The sequence below is a fragment of the Triticum aestivum genome, chromosome 5D, assembly GCF_018294505.1.
Source record: "Triticum aestivum cultivar Chinese Spring chromosome 5D, IWGSC CS RefSeq v2.1, whole genome shotgun sequence".
Taxonomy (NCBI): Eukaryota; Viridiplantae; Streptophyta; class Magnoliopsida; order Poales; family Poaceae; genus Triticum; species Triticum aestivum.
In genome coordinates, this window is record NC_057808.1 from 541,123,281 (window position 1) to 541,137,660 (window position 14,380).

The 14,380-nt window shown below is 45.6% G+C and overlaps 1 protein-coding gene across 1 annotated transcript; it reads right to left on the reverse strand.

Moving 5' to 3' along the window:
• Window positions 1–2,572: 2,572 nt before the first annotated feature.
• LOC123123640 (guanosine deaminase) lies at window positions 2,573–4,136 on the reverse strand. Its single transcript, XM_044544188.1, has 4 exons — window positions 3,831–4,136; window positions 3,235–3,425; window positions 3,013–3,117; window positions 2,573–2,922 (listed from the first exon to the last, which is right to left on the reverse strand). The coding sequence occupies exons 1-4, from the start codon at window positions 4,039–4,041 to the stop codon at window positions 2,734–2,736; spliced, it is 696 nt and encodes a 231-aa protein (XP_044400123.1). The 5' UTR covers window positions 4,042–4,136; the 3' UTR covers window positions 2,573–2,733.
• Window positions 4,137–14,380: the final 10,244 nt, after the last annotated feature.

The following is a 14,380-nucleotide window of genomic DNA, read 5'->3' on the forward strand; positions in this document are numbered from 1 at the left end:
GAAGAGCGACTGATTTATAAAGTTTAACTTAGAAGGATCCACACTCAATCTATAATCTTTCTTTTTTCGAAGGGAATTCCAGCATGGCTTTCTTTAGCTTTAGCCAAGGAAAGCTTTCCCATTAAATGAATGTGCTTGTACTTACATAGAAGTACCAAAAAATTAAAAAAATTGTTTTGGCCCCTTAAATAATACTCCCTCGTCACGTAACATAAGACATTTTTGCTAACAGAGGAGTATGTACATCATCAACAAGACTTTAACAATAAAACATGGATGATTATTAACCCATACATGCGGATCATGTTGAGCCTCCCACGATAAACAGTGAGGTGCAACACTGGCAGCAGGTGGCCGTTGGCGCGACGCGGCAATAGTGCAGCTCCTTTTGCAGCGGGCACAGGCGGGTGCACGGGCGAGCCATGCGCCAGACGGAAGAAAGGGAGAAAGAGGGAGAGCTCAGGATCATCTTCAGGTTGCGCCAGAGGCTGCCATGTGGGGTCCTGGGCCTATGGGCAGTGAGAGCAAGGAAGATGGGTGGCTAGATGCAAGATTTTGACCAGAGTCCACATGGCAATCTCGGGACAAATGGATGAACTTTGATGTTTGGCTCCAAATGACCTTGATCCAGCCGCCGTTCACCAGCTAGCTAGCTGGATACACCGTTCCTCTCCGTCCCACTCCCGTCCCCCACGTCCCTCTCCGAGGCGACACGGGGGAACCCTAGCCGCCCCCGCCGCCGGCCTTCCTCCACCCTCCCCTCCCCCTCGCCGCTACCGAGAGCAACCGCTGGGCAAAGCCCAGGCAATGTCGGCGGCGGCGGGGCTTCTCCCCTGGCGCGGCTTCCCTCCTTCCTCGCGGCGGCTTAGTCAGTCCCTGTGGGCTTGGTGGCGCGGCGCTTCGAAGCTCCGGCGGTGGCTCGCCTTGCGGCAGGTTGGAGGGCCTGTCCCCGTCTTGTGGTGCCGCCTAGACAGCGGCTGCGGCCTAGGGCTCTTGACCCCGGATTGGATCTGGGTGGTGCTCGGGCCTGGCCGTGGCTGCCTGTCAGGCGTGGTGGCGGCGAGTCTCGCGGCCTCTGGGCATCGTGGAGGTGCCGGCGGCGGCGTGTGCTCTACCCGGTGATGGCGGCGGCCGTGCACGGGAGTTGGATTCCTTCGAACAGATCTGGGTGAAAACTTGCTTTCGGCTACTGCCAAGGCCGGCGGTGGCGGCGCGATTTGCATCGTTCAAGACCACGCTCTACTACCTGCGAGGGAAACCCTAGATCGGATGATCGGATGACGGCGGCGCTCTAGTGTCGTTCCCCCCTGGGGGCGTCATTCTTGGAGGTACACACGTGATCGAGGGACCAAAGGACGGACTCTTTGGTGGAGCGGTGCGCCATCTCACTCATTGATGGTGGTGGGTCTCGGGGGCATGGCACTGTGGTGACTCGGCGTCCGATGCGCGGAGATGGACTCGCGCAGAAGGGTGACGTGGTCTGGCGTCGTGGTGGCGTCGACGACAGCTAGACCGGGCAAGGTAGATGCAGCAGTACAACTCTGAAGATGGATTGGTGGCAGGTGGCTACGGTGGCCTCATACCCGGCAGGCGTCCTGGTTGAGGAGTGCGTCGGACCGGTGGGTGCCCCATACCCGCCAGGCGTCCTGGATGGGACCTCAGGTCTTAGATGTTAGGTTTGACTGCGAGGTCTGTTTGGTATTAGGCCCAGACTATTAGCATCCCTTCATCAATTGGATAGAAGTAGCGACAGATGTTGCCTAGACGGTGGCTTTAGTCTTACTGTTTTTTTACTTTGTAAGGTCTTGTGTGAACAATTAATAAAGTGGCTGCATGCATCGTCCAGATGCAGAGGCCGGGGGACTTCCTCCTTTTAAAGAAAATGACCTTGATCCAAGGGGGAAATGACGTCAACTAGGATTTACTACATACTAGTAAGGTTCATCTCCAGAATTATTTTGAGATTTTCCAGATGTTCATCGTCGCCATGTCCAGTTTTTAACTTGGGCCGATTCTGTAATTCAAATTTAGCTTTTGAAATTTACAGCAAGGCTAGTGGGTTGATTTATTTTGTGAAGGTCAAGAATGTGATAGGGAAGAGGATGTTAAATTTTGAAGATTTTTGGAGGTGAGGAAATCATATTGTCCCCGCAAAAAGAAAACACATATTGTAATACCTTTTTGCCAATCTTAAAACGAGGAAAAAAATATTAATCACTTCCAAAATTTTAGATTTTTTGGGTAGGTGACGTTCTAAGGTATTGTAAACCTAAAATTGTTTTGTTAATACGATGTCGAGGATCTTTTTTATATAAACGCATGTTTTAGGATTTTAGCAAAAGAATTGCCTTTTTAAGTTTTAGTTAGAATAAAATGTGATGAACAATAAATCAAAAAAATTAAAATGTTCTGAATTTCTTTTGTACATGTTCATGTTAGTGTCGAAAGTGTGCATGGCAGTTTTCCTGCAAAACATAATAATTGTAGTTCTGTTTTTCTTTGTACTCCCTCTGTAAACTAATATAAGAGCATTTAGATCACTATAATAATTTACGGAGGCAGTATATGTTCATGGTAGTATCCACAGTTATTGTCTCAGAATTAAGTAAGAGCAAATTAGAATCAAATCTGCCCAAATCACCAATGACATAATTTTGACAATTACAGTATCTTTCTTTTCTGAGCATCAAGGGATTCCGTGATGTGAAATCCCATCATGTCTTCATATACACATTATTTCAATCGAAATTTCCCCTTGGTGTTCTCAAAGACCTGTTCAGCAAGCAGGGCTCCATTCCCATCTGCTCGCTTTATCTCCAGGTTGGCCGTACGGTAGTGCCCAGTTCCTCCGAGAGCATCAGCAATGAAGGCGTCAAATCCAATGGCAACGGCAGCTTCTGCCTTGGCTCCATACACCAGCCTCTGCATTGCAGCATTCAGCATGATTATTAGTTAAACAAATTAAGCTACGTACATTCTACAGCATGAAGAATGCTGAAGTAAGGGGGGAACCTTGATCCGGGATAGATGAACAGCGCTAAAACACATCGGACAAGGTTCGCAGGATGCATACATTTCGCAATCCGACAGCTCAATCTTTCCAAGCTTTTTGCAAGCCTAGAGGAAAGCAAAACACCGATTATTTGATACAGACGACTAAACATTGGAAATATTCATGTACCAAAAAAATGTAAACAGTAAGCACCAAGTGCACCTATTTACAGGGCACCTCACCTCTCTTATTGCAGTTAACTCAGCATGTGCAGTTGGATCAGTGTTCTTCAAAACCATGTTATGGCAACTGACTACTACTTCGTCGTTGCGGACTACGACCGCACCAAATGGGCGTCCATGGCCACAGTCGACTGCTCGGTAAGCTTCTTCTACCGCTATCGATAAGAACTTGTGATCTCTATCTTGTGCAGCTGTTCAACGAAGCAAAGCATACACAAGTCAGTCTTTTCTCCTTAAGAAAGAGTGTTTCTCACCCCGCAAAAAAGAAAGAAAAGAAATAGTGTTTCTCCTTAAGAAAGAGTGTATGGCCTGCTCTGCGATTGCCCAGAACCAACAAATCATTGCTCTGGTTTGGAGTAGCTAAGCAAGTGTCCGAGGAGAGTTTTGGTACTGACGAACGACAAAGCAATGGAGCTGCTAGCTAGATAGAGCACCAAACTCGCCCCCTCAAAGCAGGCTGAGAAGTGCGTCTTCTTCAGTGCAGTCTCCTCAGCACACTCCCATTCAGGTGTGGAACCAGGGATCGAGATCGAGATCCAAGCCCACCATCCCAGACCCACGAGACGAGATGACCGGAGCGGAGCGGCAGAGCGTACCTTTGGCTTCCTCCATGGCGAGCGGATGGGAGGAGGAGGGGAGCGGGTCGGCGGAGCGAGCGACGAGATGCGCGTCGGTCGGCCCTGCCCCGTCCGTCCGTGGGAGTGGGGGAGGAAAGGGAAGAGCTGCTGGTGTTGGTGCTGGTGCTCGGTCGTCGCTCGCCGACGCGGAAGGCTGATGAAGCATTGAAGCTGGAGCATCGGTCCACATCAGCGCTAGTACAGAACTAGAGCTTCTCACACCAACGATCGCTTATCCACTAATATCAAACTTACAATCTCCGAATTTGTTTCGTTCTGCGCTATGCAAGCTCCTAGAGTTAGGGGAGTCATATGAGAAAACAGATTCTCCTATGGATGTCTCAACCGTCCATTTGATTGAAGATATGTACGCATGCATGCTTATTTTCTCTCTCCGCCTGTCTTAATCATTACTCTCTTCGTTCCATAATATAGTGTGGCCACGTTTTTCGAGATCTAACTTTGACCATTAGTTTAATCAACAAGACCGACTACGGCGCGAGCAAAAATTATACCATTGAATTCGTATCAAAACGCAAATTCAATGTATAATTTTTGCTCCCGCCGCACTTGGTCTCGTTAGTTTAATTTATCATCAAACTTAGATCTCGGAAAACGCGGGCGCACTACATTATGGAATGGAGGGAGTAATTAATTATGAAGGCCTCATGCATGCATACTTTTGTTAGAGAGTTACATGTGCCATCCATCCCATCTTTCATGTTTTTTCATTTCATCTTCTAGTTTTAATTTACTACTCCCTGTTTAAGGTGTATTTGTTTTTTGATAAAGTTTCACAATGTAAGATGCATTTTTTCTAGTTCCTCATAATTCCCTTTCTATCCTTCTGGAAAAATGAAAGTATTGTTGGAAATATGCCCTAGAGGCAATAATAAAATGGTTATTATTATATTTCCTTGTTCATGATAATTGTCTATTGTTCATGCTATAATTGTGTTATCCGGAAACCGTAATACATGTGTGAATACATAAACCACAACATGTCCCTAGTGAGCCTCTAGTTGACTAGCTCGTTAATCAATAGATGGTTACGGTTTCCTGACTATGGACATTGGATGTCATTGATAACGGGATCACATCATTAGGAGAATGATGTGATGGACAAGACCCAATCCTAAGCATAGCACAAGATCGTGTAGTTCGTCTGCTAGAGCTTTTCCAAATGTCAAGTATCATTTCCTTAGACCATGAGATTGTGCAACTCCCGGATACCATAGGAGTGCTTTGGGTGTGCCAAACGTCACAACGTAACTGGGTGGCTATAAAGGTGCACTACGGGTATCTCCGAAAGTGTCTGTTGGGTTGGCACGAATCGAGACTGGAATTTGTCACGCCGTATGACGGAGAGGTATCTCTGGGCCCACTCGGTAATGCATCATCATAATGAGCTCAATGTGACCAAGTGTTTGGTCACGGGATCATGCATTACGATACGAGTAAAGTGACTTGCCGGTAACGAGATTGAACAAGGTATTGGGATACCGACGATCGAATCTCGGTCAAGTAACGTACCGATTGACAAAGGGAATTGTATACGGGATTGATTGAATTCTCGACATCATGGTTCATCCGATGAGATCATCGTGGAACATGTGGGAGCCAACATGGGTATCCAGATCCCGCTGTTGGTTATTGACCGGAGAGTCGTCTCGGTCATGTCTGCATGTCTCCCGAACCCGTAGGGTCTACACACTTAAGGTTCGGTGACGCTAGAGTTGTAGAGATACTAGTATGCGGTTAACTGAAAGTTGTTCGGAGTCCCGGATGAGATCCCGGACGTCATGAGGAGTTCCGGAATGGTCCGGAGGTAAAGATTTATATATGGGAAGTCCTATTTTGGCCACCGGAAAATGTTCGGGATTTTTCGGTATTGTACCGGGAAGGTTCTAGAAGGTTCCGAAGTGGGGCCCACCTGCATGGGGGACCCACATGAACGTGGGTAGTGAGGGCAAGGCCCCACACCCCTGGTCAAGGCTCACCAAGATCCCACCTTAGAAGGAATAAGATCATATCCCGAAGGGATAAGATCAAGATCCCTAAAAAAGGGGGATAACAATCGGTGGGGAAGGGAAATGATGGGATTTCTTTCCCCCACCTTTGCCAACGCCCCAATGGACTTGGAGGGCAAGAAACCAGCCCCCTCCACCCCTATATATAGTGGGGAGGCGCATGGGAGCAGCACCCCAAAGCCCTGGCGCCTCCCTCCCTCCCGTGACACCTCTTCCTCCCCGCTTGCGCTTGGCGAAGCCCTGCCGGGATCCCGCTACTTCCACAACCACGCCGTCGTGCTGCTGGATCTCCATCAACTTCTCCTCCCCCCTTGCTGGATCAAGAAGGAGGAGACGTCCCCGCTCCGTACGTGTGTTGAACGCGGAGGTGCCGTCCGTTCGGCGCTAGGATCATCGGTGATTTGGATCACGACGAGTACGACTCCATCAACCCCGTTCTCTTGAACGCTTCCGCGCGCGATCTACAAGGGTATGTAGATGCACTCCCTTTCCCTCTCGTTGCTAGATGACTCCATAGATTGATCTTGGTGATACGTAGAAATTTTTAAATTTCTGCAACGATCTCCAACAGTGGCATCATGAGCCAGGTTTATGCGTAGATTCTATGCACGAGTAGAACACAAAGTAGTTGTGGGCGACGATTTGTTCAATTTGCTTACCGTTACTAGTCTTATCTTGATTCGGCGGCATTGTGGGATGAAGCGGCCCGGACCGACCTTACACGTACTCTTACGTGAGACAGGTTCCACCGACTGACATGCACTTGATGCATAAGGTGGCTAGCGGGTGTCTGTCTCTCCCACTTTAGTCGGATCGGATTCGATGAAAGGGTCCTTATGAAGGGTAAATAGCAATTGGCATATCACCGTTGTGGCTTTTGCGTAGGTAAGAAACGTTCTTGCTAGAAACCCATAGCAGCCACGTAAAACATGCAACAACAATTAGAGGACGTCTAACTTGTTTTTGCAGGGTATGCTATGTGATGTGATATGGCCAAAAGGATGTGATGAATGATATATGTGATGTATGAGATTGATCATGTTCTTGTAATAGGAATCACGACTTGCATGTCGATGAGTATGACAACCGGCAGGAGCCATAGGAGTTGTCTTAATTTATTGTGTGACCTGCGTGTCAATGAAAACGCCATGTAATTACTTTACTTTATTGCTAACCGTTAGCCATAGTAGTAGAAGTAATAGTTGGCGAGACAACTTCATGAAGACACGATGATGGAGATCATGGTGTCATGCCGGTGACGAAGGTGATCATGCCGTGCCTCGAAGATGGAGATCAAAAGGCGCAAGATGATATTGGCCATATCATGTCACTTTATGATTTGCATGTGATGTTTGTCATGTTTACATCTTATTTGCTTAGAACGACGGTAGCATAAATAAGATGATCCCTCACTAAAATTTCAAGAAATGTGTTCCCCCTAACTGTGCACCGTTGCGAAGGTTCGTTGTTTCGAAGCACCACGTGATGATCGGGTGTGATAGATTCTAACGTTCGCATACAACGGGTGTTGACGAGCCTAGCATGTACAGACATGGCCTCGGAACACATGCGAAACACTTAGGTTGACTTGACGAGCCTAGCATGTACAGACATGGCCTCGGAACACAAGAGATCGAAAGGTCGAACATGAGTCGTATAGTAGATGCGATCAACATGGAGATGTTCACCGTTGATGACTAGTCCGTCTCACGTGATGATCGGACATGGCCTAGTCGATTCGGATCATGTATCACTTAGATGACTAGAGGGATGTCTATCTAAGTGGGAGTTCTTTAAATAATTTGATTAATTGAACTCATTGTCATGAACATAGTCTAAATTGTCTTTGCAAATTAAGTTGCAGATCAATAGCTCGTGCTTAAGCTCCCTGTTTTAATACGTTCCTAGAGAAAGACTAAGTTGAAAGTTATTGTGAGCAATTGTGCGGACTAGGGCCGTAGTCTGAGGATTGTCCTCACTGCTACACAGAAGGCTTCTGTCCTTGATGCACCGCTCGGTGTGCCAACCCCTCTAGCGTCGTCTGTGGATGTTGTGAACATCTGGCAGACACATTCTGATGACTACTTGATAGTTTAGTGCGCCATCCTTTACGGCTTAGAGTCGGGGCTCCAAAAGCGTTTTGAACGCCATGGAACATATGAGATATTCCAAGAGCTGAAATTGGTATTTCAGGCTCATGCCCATGTTGAGAGGTTTGAGACCTCTGACAAGATCTTTGCCTACAAGATGGAGGAGAATAGCTCAGCCAGTGAGCATGTGCTCAGAATGTCTGGGTACTTCAATCGCTTGAATCAAGTGGGAGTTAATCTTCCAGATAAGAGATTGATTGACAAAGTTCTCCAGTCGCTATCACCAAGCTACTAGAACTTCGTGATGAACTATAACATGCAGGGGATGGAGATGATCCCGGAGCAGTTCGCGGTAGGCCGCGGAAGTAGAAATGAAGAAGGAGCATCAAGTGTTGATGGTTAACAAGACCACTAGTTTCAAAGAAGGGAAAGGGCAAGTAGGGAAACTTCATGAATGGCAAGCCAGTTGCCGCTCCAATGAAGAAACCCAAGAACCCAAACCCGAGACGAAGTGCTTCTATTAGGGGAACTGTCACTGGTAGCGGAACTGCCTCAAATACTTGGTAGATAAGAAGGCTGGCAACTTCAACAAAAGTATATTTGATATATGTGTTATTGATGTGTACCTTACTAGTACTCCTAGTAGCACATGGGTATTAGATACCGGTTCAGTTGCTAAGATTGGTAACTCGAAACAAAAGCTACAGAATAAACGGAGACTAGCTAGGGGCGAGGTGACGATGCGTGTTGGAAGTGTTTCCAAGGTTGATGTGATCTCCATCGCACGCTCCCTCTACCTTCGAGATTAGTGTTGAACCTAGATAAATGTTGTTTGCGTTGGTGTCTGCGTTGAGCATGAACATGATTAGATCATGTTTATTGCAATGCGGTTATCCATTTAAGTCAGAGAATAATGGTTATTCTGTTTACATGAATAACACCTTCTATGGTCATGCACCCCATGTGAATGGTTTATTGAATCTCGATTGTGGTGATACACATGTTCATAACATTGATGCCAAAAGATGTAGAATTGATAATGATAGTATCACTTTTGTGGCACTGCCGCTTAAGGTCATATTGGTGTAAAGCGCATGAAGAACCTCCATGCCGATGGAGTTTTGGAGTCACTTGATTTTGAATCACTTGACACATGCGAGCCATGCCTCATTGGCAAGATGACTAAAACCCCATTTTCTGGAACAATGGAACGGGCAAGTGACTTGTTGGAAATCATACATGCTGATGTGTGCGATCCGATGAGTGTTGACGCGTGCGGTGGATATCGTTATTTTCTCACCTTCACCAATGAATTGAGTAGATATGGGTATATTTACTTAATGAAGCATAAGTCTGAAACGTTTGAAAAGTTCAAGCAATTTCAGAGTGAAGTTGAGAATCATCATAACAAGAAGATCAAGTTCCTGCGATCTGATCAAGGGAAAAGTATCTGAGTTGTGAGTTTGGCAATCACTAAAGACAAGGTGGAATCGTTTCACAGTTGACGCCACCTGGAACACCATAGCGTAATGGTGTGTCCGAGCGTCGTAGTCGCACCCTATTGGTTATGGTGCGATCTATGATATCTCTTACCGATCTACCACTATCGTTTTGGGGTTATGCATTAGAGACAGCTACATTCACTTTAAATAGGGCACCATCTAAGTCCGTGGAGACGACACCGTATGAACTATGGTTTGGCAAGAAACCTAAGTTGTTGTTTCTTAAGGTTTGGGGCTACGATGCTTATGTCGATAGGCTTCGGCCAGAAAAGCTCGAACCCAAAGCGGAAAATTGTGTCTTCATAGAATACCCAAACAAGACGATTGGGCATACCTTCTATCTCAGATCTGAGGGCAAATTGTTTGTCGCTATGAACAGGTCCTTTGTCGAGAAAGAGTTTCTCTCGAAAGAATTGAGTGGGAGGAAGATAGAACTTGATGAGGTTGTTGAACCTTCACTTCAATTAGAGAGTAGCGCAGCACAGAAAGATGTTTCTGTGGCACTTGCCTCAGTTGAAGAGAAAGCTAATGATGATGATCATGGAGCTTCAGATCAAGTTACTATCAAACCTCGTAGGTCGACAAGGGTGTATACAACTTCTCAGTGGTCACCCTGTCTTAAAGGTCATGTTGTTGGACAATGATGAACCTATGAGCTATGGAGAAGCGATGGTGGGCCCAGATTCCAACAAATGGCTAGGAGCCATGAAATCCGAGATAGGATCCATGTATGAGAACAAAGTATGGACTTTGGTGGACTTGCCCAATGATCGGCAAGCCATTAAGAATAAATGGACCTTTAAGAAGAAGACAGACGCTGATGGTAATGTCACCATTTATGAAGCTCGACTTGTCTCAAAGAAGTTTCCGACAAGTTCAAGGAGTTGACTGTGATGAGACTCTCTCAATCATAGCGATGCTAAAGTTTGTTAGAATTATGTTAGCAGTTGCTGATTTTTCATTTACGAAATCTGGCAGATGGATGTCAAAACAAAAGTTTCCTTGACGGTTTCCGTGAGGAAAGGCTGTATGTGATACAACTAGGCTGTATGTGATACAACCAGAAAGTTTTTGTCGATCCTAAGGATGCTAAAAGGTATGCAAGCTCCAGCTATCCCTCTATGGACTGGAGCAAGCATCTCGGAGTTGGAACATACACTTTGATGAGGTGATCAAAGTTTTTGGGTTTATACAAAGTTTGCAAGAAACTTGTATTTACAAGAAAGTGAGTGGGAGCACTACAAAATTTCTGATAAGTATATGTGGATGACATATTGTTGATCGGAAATGATGTAGAATTTCTGGAAAACAATTGTTTGAATGGAGTTTGTCAAAGGAAGACCTTGGTAAAACTGCTTACATATTGGGTATCAAGATCTATAGAGATAGATCAAGACGCCTGATAAGACTTTCACAGAACATATACCTTGACATGATCTTGAAGGAGTTCAAGATGGATCAGTCAAAGAAGGAGTTCTTGCCTGAGTTGTAAGGTGTGAAGTTAAGACTTAAAGCTCGACCACGGCAGAAGAAAGAGAAAGGACGAAGGTCGTCCCCTATGCCTTAGCCATAGGCTCTATACGATATGCCATGTTGTGTACCGCGATGTGCCTTGCCACGTGTCTGGCAAGGGGGTATAAGAATGATCCAGGAGTGGATCATTGGACATCGGTCAAAATTGTCCTTGGGAATAAGGAAATGTTTTCTCGATTGTGGAGGTGATGAAGAATTCGGCGTAAAGGGTTACGTCGATGCAAGCTTTAACACCAAGCCGGATGACTCTGAGTAGCAAACCGGATACGTATAATGGAGCAACCATTTGGAATAGCTCCAAGTGGAGCATAGTAGCAACATCTACAATATGAAATAGAGATTTGCGAAGTACAAACGGATCTGAATGTTGCAGACCCGTTGACTAAAACCTCTCTCACAAGCAGAACATGATCAAACCCTAGAACTCATTGAGTCTTAATCACATGATGATGTGAACTAGATTATTGACTCTAGTAAACTCTTTGGGTGTAGTCACATGGCGATGTGGACTATGAGTGTTAATCACATGGCGATGTGAACTAGATTATTGACTCTAGTGCAAGTGGGAGACTGTTGGAAATATGCCCTAGAGGCAATAATAAAATGGTTATTATTATATTTCCTTGTTCATGATAATTGTCTATTGTTCATGCTATAAATGTGTTATCCGGAAACTGTAATACATGTGTGAATACATAGACCACAACATGTCCCTAGTGAGCCTCTAGTTGACTAGCTCATTGATCAATAGATGGTTACAGTTTCCTGACTATGGACATTGGATGTCATTGATAACGGGATCACATCATTAGGAGAATGATGTGATGGACAAGACCCAATCCTAAGCATAGCACAAGATCGTGTAGTTCGTCTGCTAGAGCTTTTCCAAATGTCAAGTATCTTTCCTTAGACCATGAGATTGTGCAACTCCCGGATACCATAGGAGTGCTTTGGGTGTGCCAAACGTCACAACGTAACTGGGTGGCTATAAAGGTGCACTACGGGTATCTCCGAAAGTGTCTGTTGGGTTGGCACGAATCGAGACTGGGATTTGTCACTCCGTATGATGGAGAGGTATCTCTGGGCCCACTCGGTAATGCATCATCATAATGAGCTCAATGTGACCAAGTGTTTGGTCACGGGATCATGCATTACGGTACGAGTAAAGTGACTTGCCGGTAACGAGATTGAACAAGGTATTGGGATACCGACGATCGAATCTCGGGCAAGTAACGTACCGATTGACAAAGGGAATTGTATACGGGACTGGTTGAATCCTCGACATCGTGGTTCATCCGATGAGATCATCGTGGAACATGTGGGAGCCAACATGGGTATCCAGATCCCGCTATTGGTTATTGACCGGAGAGTCGTCTCGGTCATGTCTGCATGTCTCCCGAACCCGTAGGGTCTACACACTTAAGGTTCGGTGATGCTAGAGTTGTAGAGATATTAGTATGCGGTTAACCGAAATTTGTTCGGAGTCCCGGATGAGATCCCGGACGTCACGAGGAGTTCCGGAATGGTCCGGAGGTAAAGATTTATATATGGGAAGTCCTATTTTGGCCACCGAAAAATGTTCGAGATTTTTCGGTATTGTACCGGGAAGGTTCTAGAAGGTTCCGAAGTGGGGCCCACCTGCATGGGGGGACCCACATGAACGTGGGTAGTGAGGGCAAGGCCCCACACCCCTGGTCAAGGCGCACCAAGATCCCACCTTAGAAGGAATAAGATCATATCCCGAAGGGATAAGATCAAGATCCCTAAAAAGGGGGATAACAATCGGTGGGGAAGGGAAATGATGGGATTTCTTTCCCCCACCTTTGCCAATGCCCCAATGGACTTGGAGGGCAATAAACCAGCCCCCTCCACCCCTATATATAGTGGGGAGGCGCATGGGAGCAGCACCCCAAAGCCCTGGTGCCTCCCTCCCTCCCGTGACACCTCTTCCTCCCCGCTTGCGCTTGGCGAAGCCTTGCCGGGATCCCGCTACTTCCACCACCACGCCATCGTGCTGCTGGATCTCCATCAACTTCTCCTCCCCCCTTGCTGGATCAAGAAGGAGGAGACGTCCCCGCTCCGTACGTGTGTTGAACGCGGAGGTGCCGTCCGTTCGGCGCTAGGATCATCGGTGATTTGGATCACGACGAGTACGACTCCATCAACCCCGTTCTCTTGAACGCTTCCGCGTGCGATCTACAAGGGTATGTAGATGCACTCTTTTCCCTCTCGTTGCTAAAAGACTCCATAGATTGTTCTTGGTGATGCGTAGAAATTTTTTAATTTCTGCAACGATCTCCAACAAGTATCTCTCTTCTGAGTGTGTGTATCTCTCCTTATAGTAAAAGAAGCAAAGTATCTCTCTCTCTCTCTCGATTGCATGTATCTCTTACATTACTGAACTGGCTGATTTACATGCCACTAACCAATAAATTTGCCAAGAATAATTTAGTCCTAACTAATCTATAATTATGTACCTTGGTCACCGCACCGAAAATAATACATCTTACATAAAGGAATTGAGGGAGTATATCTTTTGAACCGAAAATCTAGATTAATTTTCGTTCGCATATTTGTGTTCATCGCTTCGAGACTTTCAACAACTTTAAAAAAAATCTAAGTTTCAAATACTGAAACTTGGTAATCGTAACATTATTTCTTTTACCAAGTTTTACCAAATTTCATATGTTTTTACGGTTCTGGGCTTAGCGTTTTAGGGTTCAAGGTTTAAGGTTTTAGTTTTAGTTTTGAAACTTGCTATTTATGATTGTTTCTATTAATTTTAGTAGTTGAAACTTGCTTGACTACCCAATTTAGCTCGCGATCCGCAAAGTCGTTGGATCCCGCACAAGGCCACACCAAGTTTTAAGTTTTAGTTTTTGAATTTGCGATTATCTCGTTCACGCGTACCAAGTTTCAGCAGTTGAAACTTCATGGATTTTTAAAAACTTGTCAAAACATGTTCAACATTTATCTTATTTGAAAGCAACAGGAATCTGAAAAAAAAAATTGGACTCGTCTTTCAAAATATATAGAAGAATAAAAAATTGAACATAAAAAAATTAAAAGGATAGGAGGTGAGATGGGTGGAGCTGCATGCAAGTGGCCCATCCAAAATGATTAATGCACTAATCTATGCACGGGAGAAAACTCCACTCTCGAAGTCATATGGACTCAATCGGCATAATAATCATCGGATTGACGATTTTGACCAAATTCCATCTAACAGAGCCGCAGTATTCCCCATATCGCCATAATTTATGGAAGGCGTCTCAAATCCAATCCACGAAACTCAGTATTTGAAAGTTGTAGCCATTGGTTTAGAGGACGCCCCATCCGCCAACTACTTGCACAGTTTCACCTCCCTCCTCACA

Coding starts and splice junctions, on each gene's coding strand:
- LOC123123640 (XM_044544188.1), bottom strand. CDS start 4,041: ATGTGGACCGATGCTCCAGCTTCAATGCTTCATCAGCCTTCCGCGTCG. Junction 3,426..3,830: donor CGCCATGGAGGAAGCCAAAG/GTACGCTCTGCC, acceptor TTCGTTGAACAG/CTGCACAAGATAGAGATCAC. Junction 3,118..3,234: donor AGTTAACTGCAATAAGAGAG/GTGAGGTGCCCT, acceptor GCTTTCCTCTAG/GCTTGCAAAAAGCTTGGAAA.